Source organism: Stegastes partitus, unplaced genomic scaffold (genome assembly GCF_000690725.1).
Source record: "Stegastes partitus isolate 25-593 unplaced genomic scaffold, Stegastes_partitus-1.0.2 Scaffold1701, whole genome shotgun sequence".
Taxonomy (NCBI): domain Eukaryota; kingdom Metazoa; phylum Chordata; class Actinopteri; family Pomacentridae; genus Stegastes; species Stegastes partitus.
The window spans coordinates 44,303-66,620 of NW_007579432.1; the positions used below are offsets into that span (position 1 = coordinate 44,303).

The 22,318-nt window shown below is 41.0% G+C and overlaps 1 protein-coding gene across 1 annotated transcript in view; it reads left to right on the forward strand.

Moving 5' to 3' along the window:
• LOC103372136 (threonylcarbamoyladenosine tRNA methylthiotransferase-like) overlaps nt 1-22,318 on the forward strand; it is a gene marked incomplete at its 5' end in the record, with an annotated part of 101,523 nt that overhangs the window by 22,442 nt on the left and 56,763 nt on the right. Inside the window, one exon of the mRNA XM_008301701.1 lies at nt 17,530-17,710. Within this exon, the coding sequence (XP_008299923.1) occupies nt 17,530-17,710 (181 nt within the window). The remainder of the gene's footprint in view (nt 1-17,529; nt 17,711-22,318) is intronic.

The window sequence follows — 22,318 nt, forward strand, 5'->3', positions numbered from 1 at the left end:
TTTAACTACTCAGGGTCGTGTGGGAAAGGAGAGAAAGTCTAAACCGCAGAATATTAGTCAAGATAAGCAATTATTAGGCAGTGTAGAACACTATTAGAGTTCAAAGAATGCCCATGAAATGCAAAACACCTTCAAAAACTACACGAAATTCAGCCCCCGCTGCTACTCAGTTGGGAGTTTATGACTCGTGATATTTTACACTGCAGTCGTTCTGAGGAAATTGTGAGGTCTTTTTTTTTGTTTTTGGGTCATGAAGCTATAAATGCTGCCATCACAAACATCTAAACACTCCATTTAAGCAACTGGAAACTATTATAGTGTGACAGATAAGGCAGTGAGTTTCCAGGAGAGGAATTAAAAGCACATCTAAGATTCATAAATTAAGTCTATATGTGCAGTATAAAGAAGGGAGTGGAGTTTCTCTGACATGACGCTGTAAAAGAATGAAGTCCTTCATTGTTCCTCCAGGATTGTGGTCCTTATGCAAGATGAACATTATTGACCCTCAGAGTTTACGGTGCATTCAAGCGTATAGTCTTTACGCTGCTAGTATTGTAGCTGCACATTATTAAATTGCAGGTTTTTTCCCGTTTGTCCATGCCTGAACCATGACAGTTTTTTCATATAATCCTGCTCTTCTTTGCTTTAATATTTAACCTAATTCACACTGCAAATTTTGGTACACAGAGCTTTCCACTAAAGTCATCCACATCCACAGAGGAAAAGCTGTATTAAAAATATTCGCCTTTCAAGAACATAATAACTAATCTTTGCTTGTTATAAGTAAATTGTTTTCTGCCATGAATAATTCAAACAATCAGCAGAATAATTATTTCATTAAAATGGTTAATTTGTTCTCGTCTACCAATTCAGACCACATTTTTCCACTCTTTTCTCTCAGCTTCCATCAATTAAATCCACATAATGAAGTACAGTCTTTATGTGATGATGTATAGAGGAAATCCTGTTAGGGTGGAATAAGGCTGTTACAGAAGGGAGCGAACGTGGTCAGAGGATTTTCCACAGTTGTTTCGTAGTTTGCAGTAATATCTGGGCAGATTTTTTTTTTTTCCCCCCTGAACTGCTCTTGAGGATTAAGTGTGTTTGAACCACTGGGGCCAAAGATGAAACGCCTGGAAAAGACTAGTTATGCGTCTGCGAGTTGGGGATTGGTTGTGTATGCGTGCAGAGGAACCGGCGTTGAACTTTAGGGTTAGTTGCGTTGAGCAAAAAGTGGGGGAGGGCGTCGCGCTACCAGACAGGGATTAATGACGGGGTATCGCTGGGTGTTGAGCGGCCCTCAGACCTTCTGGGAGTTCTCCTCGGGTTGATAGGTTGGTTTCCCTGGAGGTTATACGCTCCTGACCTCTGAAAAGCCTTTCAGTCTCAGGGCACAGAGGTCCTTCTTCCAAAGACACACGCAGACTCACATGCCTGTCAGCTATAGATGTTCTATCAAAGCATTCAAATCTGCTTTCCATCATTTCTGAATTATTGAAAGACAGAATTAAGAAGCCAAGCAGCAATACGGCAGTTGGGTCCAAACAGGAGCTCAGAGCAGCACTTTATTATTCAAAATATTGAAATTAGCACCTCCAGCTGTGGAGTTTTTACAGTTGGTTTATCAAAGCGATGAAGATTGGGACGAGTCAACAGGTGATTAATCTGTGTAATCCCAGCAGCTGAAAGGTACAGCGACCTTTGACTTTTAACATGACCTATGAGAACCCAGCACTCCCATTCAATCTTCATGTGAACATGAGGTTACCATTGTGCTCTGCTTCAGTCCATTGCTTCACTGATTTAGCCCATTAAGATGTTAAAAAAATAGATAGATTTGCTTCCATGGGTTGTGCTGACCTGGCTCACTGCTATGAATGTAATCAGTCTGACCTCTGGCAGAAATCTCTTTCCAAGTCACTAAAGCAATCCAACATTCAGTCTGTTCTAGCCCCTCTTTTAGAATCTCAACTGACTCACAGTTGATTTTCATGCAAAAACTTCTTATAAGTGCAGTTACAGTATACAGCAGAGGTGACTACACCCATTATCAATTAAATGTGAAATGATTCAAAAGTGTTTCACCTTTCTTTAATTGCATTAGTTCTGAGCAGAACAGTGGGGAAGACAAAACAAAACACAGGCCCCACAGTTGTAAGTCAATGCAACATAAGCCAGTACTTGTGTTTTCAATGCTTTCTACATCCACCTTTATTTTTACATTTTAACATACGTCTTGGCATGGAGGATACCAGCACATTTCTGGAGGGATGTTCAGCCATTCTTTAGAGTTTTTTTTTTTCTTCTGCTGGAGGGGTTTTGCACGACCTTTTGCTTTAAAATACCCCAGAGGTGTTCTGTTGTGTTCACTTGACATCCTTGCCCAGGCCATAGTTTTCCCTTTGTTTTCTTTGTTTTCTTTTATTTTAAGAGTGTTTTTTTTGGGTAGTTACTATGCTGAGATATTCCTCGTCTGTTTCTGCATTTGTAGATTCCATCTACCCAACACTGTTTGCGTCACATCTTCATGTTTCACTGTTGGGACTATGCATTCACTGTGGTCATCCTGGTCACACCCAATGTGCTGAACTACATTTAAGCCAAACAAATGCGGTCCCAAGATTCATCAGGTTCTTGTTCTTGGCAAAGTTTTAATCCAGCAATGTCTGATTTCCGATGACTTTTTCCATCTTTGTGGCGTCATATTTTTCGAGCCTCTGTCAATTCCATGATGCATACATGCAGATAGACACAGCCTAGAGGACTAAACCTGAGAGGTTCTGTTGTTCACAGATCATTTTATAACCATGTTCATGCAATTAGACTAATTGGAAATCACAGATGTTTCTAATTTTGTTTCTGCGATCACAGGATTTGTAACTCGTGTGTCAGTGATCACAGGTGTATTCACTTTTATTGCACTGAGTTTCTACTTTGGTGCCTCTGTTTTCAGCATAGTCTTTCTTAAGTGTTTGCTTCTGACTGTTCATTAAAAGGAAAAACTCTGTTTGTGAACTTAGAAATAATGCAGTTATTGAGAGATGATGCACTTTTGCATCATTTGACATTTAAGGGATATTTTACAGAGGTGTGCTCACTTCTGTTGTAGATGGTGTACAAGTTTAGTTAAACATTGTCTTGATTGAAAGAGCAAAGGCACTGAATATTTTCTATTTTTCTTGCATAGAAGAATTTTCATTCTAAACTTGGTCACTTGGCCTATCAGCACAGTATTAGTCCTGCTTTAAAGACACTGCTCGAGCTATCATTTGCAGAGTAAAGAGAACTTTTTGTCACAGAGCACAGACACTAAATCCATATATTGTATTCACAACACCTGTGGTTCAAACCTGGCTCTTGTATCTGGCGCTACAATAAAGAATTATAAGTGTGTGCCTACGAGAAGAGGCCCTGGAAAAATAATAATGGCCACTTTTTCAGTCTCCACTTTCAGTCAAATTGATTGTTCAGCCTTCCTGGTATTATGGGCACCTTTATGTGGTAGTAGTGTGTTGCAATGTGCCGCCAGAGCGACGCTGTGGCTGCTGATATAACGTGTTGATGATAAACTTTGTGTCTCTTAAGTGCAGCAACTGTTTCTTGCCAAACAATCGGCTCCAAGACAGTTGTGTTTGTGTGCCGTCTGTGTGTGCGTCTGCGTTAGTCATCGCTATTAGTCACGAGGAGTGACAACGTTATATCAAACCTATCTGTGTTACTGCAGGACACATGCATCAGTAGCGTGACTACACAGAGTGTGTGTGTGTGTGTGTGCGCAGACAGTGTCTATTTGTTGTTGAAGATACCTTTATTAGTTTACACGCACGCACTCACTCACTTCAGGGTTTAAGGTATCGGCCAGAGCTAATGTTTCACTGGAACAGACGGAGGGAGGGGTGGCGGTTCCCTAAAGGCTTTGGAAAGAAACAAAAAACAGATCAGACTCGTGTGGAGGGAAAAAACAGAGAGAGGGAAAAAAGGGGAGGCGGGAAGAGAGCAACGAGCGAGACAGGATTGCCGCGATAACCTGCCACACTGGCGGCACTTGTCAACATTTCAACCCTCCTCTCCCCTCTCCTTTCCCTCCAGCTGATGATTCAGCAAGTAAAGTAAATGAAGCGTTGTGTTTCTGAGTGTGTTTTGACTCTCAGTCATTGATTTAAAACTCCTATTTAACCGCAGCGAAAGCACGTACAGCAAACAGCCTGTTTTAGTTCTCACACACGCACACACTCGAGTGTTTTAAACTTCGACAGTCAGCAGCTCACAGATTTCACGTCCACATTTTTCCACGAGTGCTGTGCAGACTTTTAACTGGTGAGCATCTGCGCATAAGCTTAAGCCCGATCCAGTAAAAGTAAGTGATTAAACAGAAATAATAGATCCTGCATATCATAAAGATTATGTTGCACTTTTTCATTATCAGCGTCTCACCCCAACTCACGTAAATATAATTTACACAAACTCTCGATTGCAGGAAAACATTTATAAACACGCGTAAACCTTTACGTACTCTGCGGGCTTGAATAATTGTGATTGCGACCGTTTCTGCTTGTCAGCCTGTTTATGCTGTTTGTTTATGTTGCCTGTTGGTTTGTGTATGAAGCCATTTAATCCAGGAAGCAGCGAAGGAGGGGAGGGAGGCAGCATCCTGCCTACATACCTGCCTGTGTGTGTCAGCAAGTCTACTGTTGTGAATTGTCTCCGTTTAAACAACAGGAGACAAGCAGAGACGACTCATTAACTTCACAACAAGCTGAAACTGAGGTGTGTGTTTGTGCGAGTGAGTGTGAGAGAGACGCAGCTTGTGGATAATGACTCTTGGCAATTCCTAACACATCGGCGTCTTATTGACACTTCCCCTGGATTAAACCTCACTTCCTTCCCATAAACCACACACAAAAGATACGTACGGCTTCACTATAATTACAAGAGTTAAGTTTTCCTTTATTAAAGTTGTGTTCATTTCTTATTAGGCCTGTCAGGCCGTGTCACCCATCCTTCCTGCCTACAGCAGGTAAATAGACAAATGGAACAGAGTTTTGTGTGTGAGTGTGTGTGTGTGTGTGTGTGTGTGTGTGTGCATGAAACTGACGTAGTGTTGATACTTATGTAAGAGTGTGTGAGTTTCTTCAAAACATGTTGGAGCAGCAGTGAAACTTTAAGCCTCCCAGTGGTCACAAAAAGCAGGTGGCAAAACAACATAAAACCATCTAAACACACCCCGCAAGAATAAATTAGAACAAGGTGTTCTTTTTCCATGGACTGCATCACTGATACTGTAAAAAAGTCCTTTTTTTTTCAAAACATGATGTTTCTCACTCTTCTTGTTTACAACCAGCTTTTTGTTTTTTTTGTCATGACAAATTAGAAGTTCGTCAGATATCACAGAAGCAATCTGTCACTATTGTCCTTAACTAAGTGACTGTAGTTTATCACTGTCATTTTTATCAATGAAACACTTTCATGTGGGTTTTTACTCATGTGCCTCAAGGTTATCTGTGTTTCTGAAGGACCAAGGTTGTGTTTGAGTTACCACAGTGGCCTCAGTTGTTACACATTTTCTGTATTTGCTTATAAGATGCCGCGGTATTTGTGGTACAAATTGTATTTGAAGACCTGCATGGGAAAGTACATCGACTGGTTTCCCACTTACAAAATACGTCAAGTACAAGCTGAAAGTGCGTAAGATCGGGCTGACCTGAAGACACTGGCTGTTTGTTCTCATTCCTTGTTTTATTATTTTTCTGCAACGTAAATTCAATTTGGCTTCATAAAACACGTAGAAAAAACACGTCTTGTCAGAAGTAAAAAGCAGCCAAAGTTGACGCAGACAGGAAGATCAGAGTTAAGGCTGAGCTGTGGTCTTTCTAAACAAGTTCTAAAGACATGCTGCCCAACCACGATGAAAGTTAATTTATAGTGGAGCTGAACAGTCAGTGGACGGAGGAGTGAAGGGGATGTCATTTAAAAACAAGCTATTGTAGAACTAAAAAGTACAACTCCTGGGTTCTCTCTTAAATCCACAGCTAGCCAATCACGATGTTTAGTGACACAGACACCTACGACCTAACATCAAAAGGATGAGGTTTTGGACAGACCATAAAACCGGCTTTAAGTTTATAGTCTGTCCGAGCTTGTTGTCAGATGGTCACATAGCTTTGCCAAACCTTTCCCCACACACCTGTCTGACACTATTAGGAGGTTCTGAGTGTATTTCTGTAACTCTCTGAAACTGACAATCTGACATTCACACCTGCTTCACACTTGTCCACCTGTGTGGAAAGGAGTCAGGAACTGTACTTCTCTCTCTACCTCACTTTTTACTTCTTTTTTTAAAAATTTTTTTTGGTGGCACTATGATATCTTCCTTGAGAAAAGTGCACCGTTATCCCCACATGTAAATTATATCGCGTTCTCCTCTGACGGTTTTCAATCTGCGCTCAAGTATAGTCATTCAGATGAGGTGTAAACACTTTAGATTTCCCATCACAACCAGTTGTGACGCACCATAAACCTGCCCTTAGAATGCTGCCACCCACATCTTTACAGACATGCATGACCAAGAGTAAGGCAGCGTGACAGGACAATGTGAACATGTAAACAACCTCTCAAAAAGATAATGGAATGCCCAAGGACAAGGCAGCAAAGTGTTAACTTTCCATGCGCTTGGCCTCTCCCAGTCAACACACACACACACTCACTTAATGTCAGCTGATACCGGGGCAGAGCAGCGCAGTCATATTTCACTGTCTGACTCAACTTTCAGTCTCTCTCTCTCTCCACCGTATCACATTTCTCTGGCTCAGTGTTTGAGTCACGCTGCCTCTGAGAGCTTATTTTCAACCACGCAGTTTCACTCCCAGTTGATGGACTGTAATCTGTTTGTGTGAGAGCAGATGTGTGCGAGTTTGAGCGTCGCTCTTGTTTTTAAACTCGACTGTTGTGCAACAGTTATTCCAGCCTCAGGTGGATTATCCCCGACTGCAAGATTAGCTCTTCTGTGTTTGTGCGTGTTTCTTAAATGCCTGTACACTGTTTGTCTGAAGGAGGCAAAATTGTCACAAAAAGCGTTAGTTAGGTTGAGTAAGACGTAGGCATTCTAACTGCAGGAACACTTCTAAGTTATTACACTATAGTGCACTTTCATTTAGGTTGTTGTTTGTGTGTTAGCTTTTGTGTATCTTCCAACAACTTGCTGACAACTTGCTCCTCTGTATACCGGTTTTGAGCCATGCTGCATTTATTTTATCATTCCAGTGTGTTTCATTTCCCTTTTAGTCTCTCATTGTCTCCTCTCTGCTCTGTGGAAACACTGCCTGCAGTTCACCTGAAAACTCTTGCAAATGCTTGATTTTTGTGTAGAGAGACCAGCGATTTTGAAAACGTATCACAATTTCAAGCTCAGATTTGGTTAACTTTCCTGATAGAAATGCATTTCACACAAGATACGTTTGAGGATTGTTGGAAGGTCAAACGTGGTTCTTTCTGCTTTGACAGTTTCTGGCTGGTTAATGGTAAATGGCAAATTCCAACCTATTCTCACAGGTTTTGCAGGTTTGAGGGTTAATGACAGGAGCTTAAATGGAGCATTTCAGACAGAGGAGCTGCACCAGTGGACAGAATGAGAAAAAATAATGGCTTTTTCCAGCATTAAGGCATGTAAACATATTCTAGTGGAGCCCACAAATAGAATTCTAAGCCTGTGAATGTGCAGAATATGTTCGCTTTAAGAAATTGCAATTAAAGAGAACTGTGGATGTCAAGACAAGGACACCTGAAATGTTAGAAACCTTCACGACTACTCAGCATGCAGGCCACAGAATAAGGGTGGTGTTGCAGCGGTTACTGTTGAGACAAAAAAATAAATACACGTAGAGTTTGCATGCTTTCTGTAGGGGTGTTATATTCTTCCAAGGGATATTAGCGACAGATAACAGCAGGGTACAGACTACATAGGAATGATATGTTGAATAAGGACTCAATTTTTCTTTATCTGGTTCTCAGAATCAGTCATTAGGAGAAATTGCGTAACAGATTTGCTTCCTTAATCATTTAGCTTGTGGAGAAAGTGAATGAAAAAGTGAAATTCACCTTATAGGCAGTGTGTCTGTATGCAAGATTGTGCCTTTAACTGATTGTCCTGTTGACTCAAAAGTATTTCTGATGTGACTCATTTTGCTGAACAAATCACACATCAGATGGCCACTAATTGATTATGTCTGACAGGTTCTTCCTCACTCTCTAGAAAAAAACCCCACATGATGCTGTTCTTGGAGTCTCTCAGTTTAATGAGTCATAAAATGATCAGTTAGTTCAAAATGATCACAGCCAGCTGCAGCATCAGTCAAAGGTCTTTCACTGTTGTCTGCTGGTACTGTGGCTCTTAAAGTGAGCGTTTTATACAGATATCAGTCAGTGTCTTGAATTGTTTGTTTTTCTATTTCTAACTTTTAGGTGTAGCATTAGTCATGAGTCAGCATTATCCATAATTTACTTGCTCGACGGCTACCATGCAAGCAAACTGAAGGCCGATTCATGCTTTCTGTGCCCCCCAACCTTGTTACCATGTGCAAGGAATAGAAATGGAGCTCGGCGCAAAACCTTCTCAGTCTGCCACACGTTTGTAATTCATCATTGAAAAGTTGCAATTTAATAAATCACTGCCGAACTTGGGAGCTGCTTTGATTCATATCCGCATGGTTTCCATCAGTGTCGCCCAAACACGGTGGGGAATTCTAAACTCTGCAGAGTTCAATCTGCAACTCGCTGTTTTATCCTGTAAAAAGAGCAAAATCACCAGCCAGCCTTTCAGACAATAACCACAGGAGCCCTGTGTGTTTCTCTGCATTCAATATGAGGGACAATGCGACCGTCAGCCTACAGCGACGTGTACCTTTTGTCCTATGAGCAGAGCCATCGGTCTGCACACGGGGATGCAGAAAACATGAATTCGCCTTAAGCTTCCCTGTCATCTGGAGAAGAAGGTTGGAAGCGTTGGAGCCCTGAAGCTTCTCCTCTTCTATTGTATGTAAGCTAAGAAAAAAAAAAAAGATTTTAAATGCTTTTAATTGTGAAACCTAACAATTCTGATTCATCCGTTTCTATAGAGTTAGTTGGTACTTTTAATTACTAATCTCAGCATATTGGAACATCCACTCATGTCTCACCCCGCGTACAAAGGCAGGACATGCGCGGTTACTTGCTTTAGCAATTTATGTCATTAATAACATTTCTGACTTGCTGTGGGTCAGCTGCTCGATAAAGAGAGCACAAAAGCCTACACTTAAGGCATGTCCACCATTCATTTGATTCAGATAAGGCTTTTATGTCCAGCATTTATCGGGGGCCTTGATGTTATCCATATCTGCGCGGGTCGGGTCAGCACAGCGGGATGGAAGGATGAATCACATAATACTGGTATGCCAATGAAGGTTGGATTAAATTGAAATAAAGTGCAAAGGGACAGTCCATTTAACGCCTGGCTAGACAGTCACGAGTGTCGCGCCTTTGCACCGCTGCCCTCCTTAAGCCTTCATACGTGTGTGTGTGTGTGTGTGTGTGCAGGTATCGGTGTGTATGAAATAACTGTGTGCATGTGTGGATGGATTTGTGGTGTCTGTGCGCTCTTATTACTCCTCCCTCAGACTAATGGAATGTGTATGTGTGTGTTCTCATTACCCTTCTCCAAGGCTAATGAAGTATGTGTGTGCCAGCATGTGTAAGTGTGTGTGTTAAATTGAACTGCAGTTCTGCTCTGCTGTGTTCAGGCTGTTTCATTAAATGATAAAGTTTACTGATGACTCCAGTGGGATCATTATTTACTTGGCTCTCCGTTCATTCCGCAGCAGCCACCTCGATCTTTACAAATGACCTGCTACACAGAAAGACAGAGGTTATTTTGCACTGCAGGTTTAAAGACAAATGACTCGGTATTCACTTAATAGACCACCGGCATCTCCAGCATGTTTACACACCCCATTTGCACACCCATTTGCACTTATATCCAATATCGGATGTTTATCTGATTTTTTTAGAGTTAGTCTAAATAAACACAGTTACAAAAAGAAGCTAATGAATCCACTTCTTTTCCTCTTTTTTTCCCCCCCGATATTCAAAACAGGATATAACCGGAAACGATGATTCAGAGGATAAGATGACAAAGTACGTGAGAGTGAAGCAGACGCTGTCACAGCTCTCGAAACTTAATAATGGATTTTCACTTGAGTGTAAGTGAAAAAGAAAACGTCATTCCACACTCCGCCGTATTAAACTCAAGGTGGACTGAGAGAAGGCAGAGATTTGAGGAGAGAATGAGCAAAAAGATGGAGGTTGAGAAAGTCTTTCTGACACTTTGACAGCCGTCTCAGACCAACTGAAGCCATCACCTGCCTCGATCTGTCTTTTAGCCAATCTGTCTGTCACCTCTCTACTCTCTAACAGTTTTTCCCCTCAACCTCTTTGGCATCTCTCGGTCTTTAAATTACTTCACGGCAAATTGCAAGAATGCACCTGCCAACTTGGCTCCCATACAGAGCGATATAATTTGTATCGTCTAGCCGAGCTGCAGTGGCGGTAATATTACCTCTGTTCCCGATGTAATCAGGTTTTCAGGTCATGCTGGCTGTCACTTATGCATCCAAAGTCTTTTTTTTTTTATAGTCAGTGGAGTTCACGTAAGGGCCACAGTGAGAACCATTGTTTGCTTGCACAACTTTAATCGGTCTTGAACCCACCTGTCATCGAGTTATTCACCTCGGCTGGTGCTGACAGTCTCCTCCTTCATCCTTTAAGGTGGCAGAGGGTGAGGAAAGTGACTGATAACTAACCTGACCTCTTTCTCTCTCTCTCCTTCCTTGTAAATTGAGCTGCTACATGACAGTGCCATTATCTCCAGCTGCCAGAGCTAAATCAAACACTTAAGTGTCTGAGTGATTACTCACACTCCTCACAAGTGTCCTTATTCTTCACCCTTCCTCAGGTCCCGTCTGTCTTCCAAAGGAATTATTTTCTGATAGATATGTGATCCAGTGCACTTGAGGTGTTTTTTTTTTTCATTTGGTTCGTCAGGATGATAATGAAATGCATATGCAAAACAATCCCACGAAAACAAAACAAAGAAGAATAAGTTCTCAAACTAAACAGAAAAACAAGCAACACAAACCAAGGATTGACCTTGAGAACACAATGCAAATGTTCATTGGACTTCTCTGACAGCTCTCCATGAAATGTATTTCAGTAATGATTCAGAGTTAAGACATGAGACGTCTGAGCGCGCAGCTTCCTGAGGGTTTGATCACATCTTCAAAAGCGGTTTAATCTCGGTAAATGACTACAAACGAAGATGACCTTTAAAGCTGAGCTGGTGTATATATTGTATGTTGAAGAGGGATTCGATGAGGTAAATGAGTCCACTTGATGGCAGGTTTATTTTAAGAACGGTTCAGGCTCTTAAGGCTCAAGTTCATTTTGGTAAGACTTCTGTTGTGTGGATGATTTGTGACTTTTAAAGGCAGCTTCATTTTCTGAACAAGTGTGTCAAACATTATTTCAGGCCTGTGTGATTAAACAATGTGTGCTGGAGACAGACACTTCATCAAGAAAGAATATTCGATTGTTAAATGCATTTGATACAAACCGTCATGAAAGTCGAAGTGGCCTCTTCGCAGTCTGTCACATCCCTCGATACTGCAGCCTCTTTGCCCCCCATGGCTCTAGCTGTGGCTCCTGTGCAGACCTTCCGAGACACAGCAGCTCCACGGCTGTCTGGGTCTCTGGTGGCCTCCATCTGCGCCCACAGACCTCCCCTGGTGGAGGCTGCAGCCGATGGGGGATGCAGACTATGATGCCAGACTTAGAACCGGAACACCAGCGTGGATTTACTCGCTTTACTTGTAGCTAGCATTAAGATTATTACCTGTGTACCTTGATAAAGAAGCTAAAGTGGTTACATTCAAAATAAACCGTTTTTCCTTTTGATTTTATTAAAAATAGGTGATTAAAAATGATCAACATTTAGCATGTTGAATTCTATATTGATATCATGGAGCCCTGTGTGATAGAATCCATCCATCCATTATCAATACACCTCTTAATCCTCACTAGGGTCATGGGGGGCTGGAGTCTATCCCAGCTGACTCAGGGTGAAGGCAGGGGACACCCTGGACAGGTCACCAGTCTATCACAGGGCTACACTTAGAGACAGACAACCAAGCACACTCACATTCACACCTACGGACAATTGAGAATCACCAATTGACCTCAACATGTTTTTGGACTGTGTGGGAGGAAGCCGGAGAACCCGGAGAGAACCCACGCTGCACGGGGAGAACAACTCGACTTGGGGTGAAGTGTGATAGAATCGATCTAGATTATTCTTTTAAAGATAGCTTCTTTGGTGAATTAAGAAGCAGTAACTGATGTTGCACTTGTGTATTTTGCTGAACATGTATAAAAAGCTTAAAGAAGAGTCATCATTACATGCAAGTGAAGCATGTAAACATGTGTAAACGTGTAGGTTCAGTAAATATATTCAAGGTGCGTAGTGATGTAGTAACACCTGATGACTCACGAGCAGCATTTTGAAGAAATGTATCCGAACCGAGAGCATCGATTTATCATTAAAAAAAAAGAGGCAGATTAAACTGTAGATGGTCAGGCGGAAAATATAACATCAGAGGTGCATTTTAAAGAGTGCACAGATGGCTCTCGTAAGAGTTGATTATGTCAGACCCGAATGGAATTTTCACACAACATGCCATATTTCAGTCCTTGTAGAATTTGTTTCTCTCTCTCGCTCTTTTACGCGCAATTACACCCCATGGTAAAGCTGTCAGATTCCATGTTAATATGATTTTATTTAGGGCTTCCTCAAGACAACAGCTTTCCAAACTTTTTCTCTTTTTTTTTTTAAACATTTGACAACAAATCTCCCTAAAGCGCATCTCTTTACAGCTCTCCCTCTCCTCTCCTTGCCTTCACCGTCTGACTCCTACGCTGCAGCAGCCCCAGTGTGCCACACATTATCATTTCAGAGAACACACACACTGCAGCACAGATGAGTAGCGTGGTGTCTTTCCAACACATGAATAGATAAATATTTACCTTCCCAGATTGTCTTTCTTCCGCTCTCATCCTTCCATCCTCCTCTACCCATCGCCTTCCTCTCTACACCTCCACGCCACACTCTTTTTTTTTTTTTCCCCTCCTTCTTCCCTTGTTGTCATTTTTCAGGGTTCTTCTGTCCCAGTGGTCTCGCCTTCATCTTATCACGGGGGCCGACTCACAGGCATCTGTTGTGCAAACACGCTTGCGTACACATGCACATATTTTGAATATATGATGAAGAGGCTGCGCCGGGTGCGTTTCGGAAACGCTCTTGTAGGGAATATCGACGGCCTCAGCAAACAAAGAGTTGATAATAATAACACAGACAATGGTGTGTTTTATGAAGCTTAATTCAGCACATTGAGGCAGATGGGGGGGACTGACTGTGTGCTTATCTGGAGTTTTAATTAACAGAATTTAGTCTTCTATGAACACACTCTCCCTGTGCAAACCCTAGCTCGTCCCGATAGCACGCCACGGCTAATGGAGGCTACCGTCTTCGGGGATGTGGTCTTTCTGCCTCTTTTTCCACCTCCGTGGAGCAGCAGGAGAAAAAAGACAGAATGCACACAAACACGGACCTGTTTTCCTGCTGCACTACGTCTTTTGATTTAGGGTTCTGCTGCTTTTTATTCCGGAGCAGCTGCGGGAATCTCCGCATTAGTCATGAGGTTAGCGATTGAGCTGAGAAAAAAAAAAGAAAAAATTAGTCCTCCTCCTTACTTTTCTCTTCAGATGTGTCCGTAATATATTCAGGAGGTATTAGTTTACTTTCCATTACAGCAGATCATTCATAGTCTCAGACATTGTCAAATAGAGATCTAATTAAATGTAGCTCCTGTAAACATACAGTTAGGGTGCATTTAATGATGACATTTGGAGAGGCAATAAAGGTGATGGACACTGGAGGATTTATGCTCTTTATTTAAATGTGCTCTGGTATAAAATGTTGAGCCTCATTTTTTTTTTTTTTCGTTGCATACCTGCAGCATTTATCACACAGTGTCGTTATAGTGTTTATTTTCTCCTTTGTTCCTGCCTCACATGCTGTATATGGCTTCTTTTTTTGCATCATACAGTAGATTTTGTGGAAAATCTTTGGCTGATCAATACTAAACATTAACTCGTTCCTCGAGCCTAACAGCAGATAGCATCTCATTTGATAGATCATGTTCTGCTCGGTCCGTTTATCGCCTTTCCACACACCAAAGAGACTGGTCTTACTCAGTGTTTTTTTGCAAGACTGCATCCAGATCGCTCTATTTATTACTCAGATAAGTCGTTTATCTTTCAAAAGCATGTGTAATATCAGACACATAGCGTGAGTCTGCTCTGTTTGCATGAAGCAGGAATTTGCAGCGAAGTCGAAAATTGGCATTTGAGCTCTGTTTAAATCTGGACAGGCGCAGTGAATGAGTTTAGCAGGTGTTTCGAACAGAAATGCGATTCAAACCCAGATGAATGAGCATAACAGTGAAAACAGGCAGCGCAGATCTCACCTATCTTTTGTTCGAATTATGCCCAGTACTTTGTGACAAAAGTTCAATCCGGGTTAGACAAACAAACCTGTTTTCCAGTTTTGAAGCTGTAGAAAAAGATCCCCCCTCTACTTCGCTTTAATTGAAAGCCCGCTGAGCTGAAATGTAATCTGTCGTCTTTCCCTGATTTTTCTCTCTTTCTGTCTTTGGGCTTTCTCTCTCTCTCTGTTTCGCGCACACTCTGTTTTTGAAAGGTGAGCAATAACAAGATACGTTTCTCCTCTCTCATTTTAACAAGGAGAGTATCTGTGTGCTTCTTGTTCATTAGTATCACACATCACACCTCTATCACCCTCAGATCTGGGAGAGGCAGAGGTGTCAAAATGACAGTGTGTGTGCGCGCATGTTTTTTTTTGTTTTTTTTTAGCCTCTCAACCTCCACCTTAGGAAAATCCACAAAAGCCAATTCACACTAGTCTCTCGCTCAATGTTCTGTCTCCTTGTGTTATTTTGCACCCTTGGCCCTGAATTGTACATTTCTTTTCCCAGCAACGGTGTCAATTTTTTTAGTACTGCTGCAAAGAATGAAAAGGACACAGTGGCCGTCTGTGCCTCCACACCGCCACCAAAGAGCCACAGCAAATTAGATCTACAAGCCCTGTGGAGATGTAAGAGTCTGCTGTTTATTGAGGCCAGAAGAAAAAAAAAATGCTTGTTTGTTCATTTTGCTAATTTTATTTACATTCCCTCCCACTGCCATTAATAAAACAGCTCAGAGGGAGTATATTATGCAAGAGCTTTAAATAGCAATAAATAATGTGAGTTTACACTGACTTTTTTTTTTTTTATCCCTGTGAGAGGAGAGTAGTTTTTTTTTGTCATTAGATGCCATGTACTACTCTAAATTTCTCAAACATGGCCTCTGGACTGAACCTGCACGCCTACTAGTTTAGTACTGATGACCCCGATGTGGCTTCAGGTTGAAAACATGAACTATATCCTCGATTTTTAGGACACCTAACTTGATTAATTGTTGCGGTCTAGAGTCTACAAACTGTAAATCATCCTTTGTTTACTTAATAAAAGAAGAGATTAAACCGTGCATTTTGTGGTAAATACTCAAGAGGAGCTAGAATCATAGCTTGAGGGGATCCAAAAAGTTAATTTTAATGACAAATAGAGAATTATTCATTTATTCAACCATTTGACCATTCCATGCACATTTTACTTTTAATTTATGTAGTTTTACTTTTCCATAGGGTCAGTGTCAGGCAGATCTGAGAGGTCAAGGATGCCTGTGCCTGCAGGCCATTGGTTAATATTAATGACCATCAGCCAATTGGATCTCATCAATAGGTCAGAGGTTATCACGGGGTTGCAGATGCAGGAAGTTAATGTAATTAAAGATGCATCATGTTGTCGATAGCGGGGAAAACGTCTTCCACTCTTTTCTTAATATCTTTGTTGCGTTGTCTCGCTCTTTTGTGGGTCTCGGATGTGTTTATTTCTCGTCTTAATGTCTGTAAGTTTCTCTTGATTATCCACAGGAGATAAAGTAGTCTTTGCTTTTAAGTTCATGGCAGTATTTCTTTTGTATAACTGTTCTGAAGCCAAGTTCTTATCTATAAGAACGATGAGGAGTAGGGGGGAGAAAAAGTGGTGGAAGAATAAAGATAAAATGAATCAAGTGAATAGATTGAAACCCAAATTACTTGTCTGGTACTAATAGCATCCTTCCTTCCTGTAGCAGACTGCTGACCATATAACTATAGCCCATTACATAAAGTGCCCCCACTGTTCAACTGCATTGCGAGCTTTGATAGAAGGCTTGTAATCAATGGCTTGGCTTGCTTAAATTGAGAATGATTTCCAATTATTTCCATATTAGCTGCCATTCCTAGAAAAAGACCTCTCCAGGAAACAACTAAATCCTCAAAAACAGTCTGTTTGTCAAATATACTTTTCATTCCTTTGCATATTTCTTAAATAATTCCCACACTGATAATTTACTTCTTTATGGTAAGTGACAGTCACTTTAGCCACCAGAGATGATGATAAATGCCTTTGGGATCAAGCCCAGTCATTGAAACTCAGCATGTCCAAGTAGTGTTCATCTCAATAAGAATGTCAAGTATGTCCTGAGGGATAGATTGTTTTCTGACAAACAGCGATGACTTAGCCTTGGAGTTCTTTTACAAGCCATCCCACATCTGTCAATACAAACAAAATACATGGAACCAATCAATGCATTTATTCCCATACCGTCAGACCAGCCCCGATTAAATCCAGCGAGCCAGCTGGTCAATAATCAATTGCTAACGATCGGCAGCAGAGGTTGCTAATCAGGTTTTGATTGGCTGAATGAGTCCATGGGGAAAGCCTCCTTTAACACTATGGTACCTCAGGTAGTTTTTCCAAGGTATAAATCAACAGTGAGAAAGTATCTGTGAGTCACACACATAAGGGCAGTGTTATATAATTGATTAGACAGTAGTTACTGGAGAGTGTCATATCGAAATATATTGTTTTGTTTTTTTATTATTATTTTAACTACGGTTCATTTTTCAAAAGAGATTTCCTCTGGACTATAGGATGTGAATCTTCATGAAGCTTTCTGACTGAATAATGAATAACAAAGTGAAAATGTTTTACATGCCCTTAGTTAAACAACAGTACCAAAAGCCAGTGGTTTAACAGACTGGACTGATGCAAAACCAAGTGTTGTAGATTGGATTCATAGTTCTGCTGATATTGTTCAGTTTTAATGTTGTAAAAATGTACATCTTATATCCAGAGAATTTCTTTGCAGCTTCAGAAGTTCAACAAAAATGAAGAGCCTTATTCAAAGACGTCTCAATACCAGTTGTTTTTCAATCGATTTTACAACCAGGCAATAAGAGAAACTTTCTGTTTGACCTAAAAAGTGTCTGTGTCTCTCTCCTAGAGTCCCCGGTGTAACCATTGCTACAGATATAATCTGCGGTTTTCCCGGTGAGACTGATGAAGACTTCCAGGAGACAGTAGACTTGGTGAAATGCTACCGATTCCCCAGCCTCTTCATCAACCAGTTCTACCCCCGACCCGGTACACCTGCCGCCAAGATGGAGCAAGTACCTGCAAATGTGGTGAGTTTGGAGACACTGATGGATCTGGTATGAGCTAAACTCAGCTGCTCATGGGTGAAAGTGATAGAAATGTGGCAGCGGTGACCACATTAGTTACCTGTATGTTTGTCACCATTAGGCCTTTACACACATATTATATGAGGTAGCTTCTGTGCACAGCTAAATGTGAATTATGTTTTCTCACAGCATACACAAGCATTTTTGGCTGCTAGCTTCTGTAACCCTGCAAACTGCACCTTCTCTTTTTGGCCAAATCAGTGAACAATGACTTGAGTTTTGACACTCACTTGTTCTCAAACATTTCGGGAGTAGCTTCCCACTTCCTGCTTGTCTGTGTTGCTGGGGAAAATGACAGATAGCCGGTCATATCAGCAATCGGTAATGAATGTTCATTCCATGAATTAGCTTGACAGGCTTCTGTGCTGTATGCATCTGATGGAGAACCCAGGCTTTGTTTGTTCTCAGCCTCTGATTGCTCATAAGGTAAAAGCTGTACAATCAGTGTTTCTGTACGTCCAACAACTCCAACAGGGTCAGAAGTTTTCTCAAGTAAAACCATCAACTGATTGGTTCATGTGGTTTCAGTAATGCCCGTGCTCATAGCATTTAGATAATTGCAAAAATATTCACTTTCAGTGCTAAACTAGGACCCTAAGTATGTAAAGAATGTAGGTATTGGAATTGATGATATAAATTCAGCATGAAAACCCTCATTTAATCATATTTTAGGTATATACTTATCGTTAATCACATTTATCTCAATATCAGATAGTTGATACAGGCTCTGAATTAATTAGGCAACTCAAAACAGTGTCTGATTTCAGATGGATCTTTTGAGTTTTAGCGATTTTATCTTTCAATAACGTTGCGAACATAAATATATCCGCTTAGACGTTTGAATAGATTTAGATTAAATAAGCAGATTCGACACTGGATTCAGGTTGGGTCATTTTGAAAAGCCTTAGATGAATTCATACGGTCCGTGCTGTTTGAAAAGGGATGCATTAATGAAGCGCAGTGCATTTCTGTCCTTTGCCATGTTCCAAGTACATCTTATGTTTCCGCATGCAGATACTTATGATGACAAAGAGAAGAGGTTAAAAGTAAAGGCAGTGAAATTACCTTGAAAATAGCCAAGGGTTCATGGGGTTAATGTCTTTACTCTTTACAAAACAGATGCATCCATGTCACTTCTTTTAAAATGAATAGTGCCTCTTAATCTTCATCTGCATCCCCCCGAGGCTCCAGTGCCTCTAAAAAATGAATGTATAACTGCGGCAATGCTCGCTAAACCTAAAGTGCACGAAGCAAACAAGCTTTAGAAAATCATTTCATTACAATTTAAAGATTTATTAGGATATGGTTAACATATCTGTGTGAAATCACATTTTACAAAATGAATAAAGGGACATGTAGAGACACCCTCAAGACTCAGGAAAGACATCTAGTTTGCTGTGATGGTTTTTCTCTCAGAATTTCCACCATAATGCTGCTACTAAACATGTTTCTAGTGCCACCAATATTTTCCTAGTTGGGACAGTGTTCTGTCTCTCTTTCTTTGCTGTTTTCTGGGTTTGTTTCTTTAAGATTTTTCTAATTTAGCATTTTATATGTTCATCTATATAAAAAAAATACAATATTTTAACAAAGTCAGCTTAAAAAATAACTGAAATATTCTTGAAACTGAATGAATGTAATTGTTCCACAGGAGACATTTAGTGATGAGTGCTGTAGGAAAAGATTCTGATGCTGCACATGTCTGTTGCAAAAGCCGCAAGCACACACATAGTTGCACGTGTGTGAATCAGGGAGTCATAGGACGGCATCCTGTCATCTGAAAATGTAAAAGCGTGTTCCAGTTCTGTCATGACATGTGCATGAATTTTAATATCCCTAATCCTGAGAACCATCAGAAGTGCGTCTGTGCGGGGTGAGCTGACTCACACACGGAGGCCGCATATGAAATCACACAGTGTTATGTGTAAATGTCTAAATGCATAAAGCCTGCATAAACATGCCGAAAACCCAAAGAGAAAATAACATTCAAAGCAGAGAACACCTGAGCAGAACCGCGGTGGGATGAGCAACCTGACTGTGACGGGATACGACATCTGTCAGTCAAGCCAAGTTTTAGAGCTACACTATCTCCCTAAGTGAACAATTACTGTCTGAAGCATTTTCCCTTGACTTCCCTTGAGATCTAAGTGCCATTACCAAAGTAGAAAACTGCATCTTGAAGCACTTGAAGAACTAACACATGGTAGTTACTGTTTCATTTAAGCCGTTTATTGTTCTCTGCACAACCACACAACTTGTAACAAATAGCCTCACTGGCTTTCTCTCTCTCTCTCTCTCTCTCTCTCTCTCAATCTGCTGCCAATTGAAACAATTAGCAGCTAATGAAGCCATAATTGTTAGAAAAGGTGTGTGTGAGAGAGAGAGAGAGTGAGAAAGCAACACAGACTGAACACGTCGCCGTCAGCACCAGCGATTTCTTGACCTTTTGCCTCGTAGGTTTCGCAGCTACATTATTGTTTGGCAGAGTCACAGTCATCTATAATTAAGTTGTAAAAAAAAATAAAATAAATAACACTCTGAAGTCTCTGCTTTGTAACTTTAATTTCTTCTCATTGTGTTCATTATGCTTCTGTTTGCCTTTTTTCCTTCAGTTCGATGTGAGATTGATGCATAGTTAACTGTACATATCTTTGGTCAGATGAAGTTCTGCCCCTGCTACAGTGTAAAACATCACCTAAATGTCAGATGATCCCACATCATTCAGGAGGAAACACTCAAGCACTCGTGAGAGAATATGTTGCTGACACAAACGGCAAAAGAACAAAAGTGAAAACATGATCGCTGTGATTACAGAAACAAAACTGAGTACACGAGTGATTTCCAGTTAGCCTTCTTGCATCAGGTTTGGATTTATGGGCTGTGTCTCCACATGGAATTGAAAGTATTACAACAGAAATGTACAGATCTGATCGAAACGCAGTTGCAGCAGTAATCACAAGGTTTAGAACCACACTGACAGCGCACTATACTGTGAAAAACAGACAGGCCAGTGCTGTCGACTTAGTACAGGAGTTATTAGCAGAAATCTGTGACACCTCAGGCAGAATGAAGGACAATGCGTAACATCAGCATCCAAAAACTAAACCATTCCTTTGTCTTTGGTACTAAACTACAACTGTAAACTTGTCATCAATACTGCAAGAACAGTCTTTGGTTAAATGAGATGAAGATATATTTGTTTGGCTCAGATGGGATCGATCCAGCTTGTTTGGCATGAAATTGTTAATTACCACCACAGTGAATGCACAATCCCCACAGTGAAGCAAAAAAAGTGCAAGTGTGATGATATGCCTCAGTGCAAATGCAGTGCAAATTTCTTACATTCTTAATCCTGTTGCTCTATTTTAGTATATTATAAATAATATGTATTAATAATAATGATAATAAATACGAGGATCCAAAAGATGTTGAACGTTCTATGCAGCAGTTGATACATTATTAAAGCCGTTGCACACATGCTACTTGCTTTTGTGCTTGTGCCTGAAATGTTTTTCTTTGACCTGCTTCTCTTTGGAGTTGACCTCCTACATATGCTGTGCCCTATACTGTATGTTATATCTCTTCTTGCATTTGTGCTCCCTCCCTCTTTACCATCAAAGTGTTGACACTTCTCTTTCAAGTGGAGTGTCTTCATAAGTCATTCTCTTTTTCCTTCCCCTCTTCGTTCTCTGAGGGGAAGCTGAGTGTGTCTTAGAGGAATCAATCCCCAGACAACCACAGTTCTACATCTTTTCGGCCTCTTTTTTTCCCCCCACTCTCTCTCTCTCTCTCCCTCTCTGTGCTTGTTTCTGTCTACTCCGTCGCTCTCATTCATTTGGATGTCAGCACAAATCTATCCAAGACTTTATTTTACAGGCAGCTCTTTGAATGTCAGACTGTGGCATATTACTGGTTCCCAAGACCATGTTTAATTAGCAAATCAGCATTTTTAAAAATTATTTTTGTAGGTAGCTTTATTGTCCATCCATCCATCCATTATCTATACGCCGCTTAATCCTCACTAGGGTCACGGGGGAGGGGGTGCTGGAGTCTATCCTAGCTGACTTAGGGTGAAGGCAGGGGACACCCTGGACAGGTCACCAGTCTATCACAGGGCTACACTAGACAGACAACCAAGCACACTCACATTCACACCTACGGACAATTTAGAATCACCAATTAACCTCAACATGTTTTTGGACTGTGGGAGGAAGCCGGAGAACCCAGAGAGAACCCACGCTGCACGGGGAGAACATGCAAACTCCACGCAGAAAGATACCGGTGTCCTCATCAAGACGCAAACCAGCGACCTTCTTGCTGTGAGGTGACGGTGCTAACCACCGCTCCACCTTGCAGCTAGTGTTATTGTTATTTATTAAAATTAAAACGTATGCTAAGTCTGTGAATGAGCATTGTGAAGTGCATTGCTAAGTATGTGAAAACAGGCAACACAGGGGCAGCTTGCTTCATTTAAACAGCACTGTGGATTTGCTAACTGCACATAATGAGAGCTCCCTGATCACACTGCCCTTCCTGCATTTCTTTACTGGC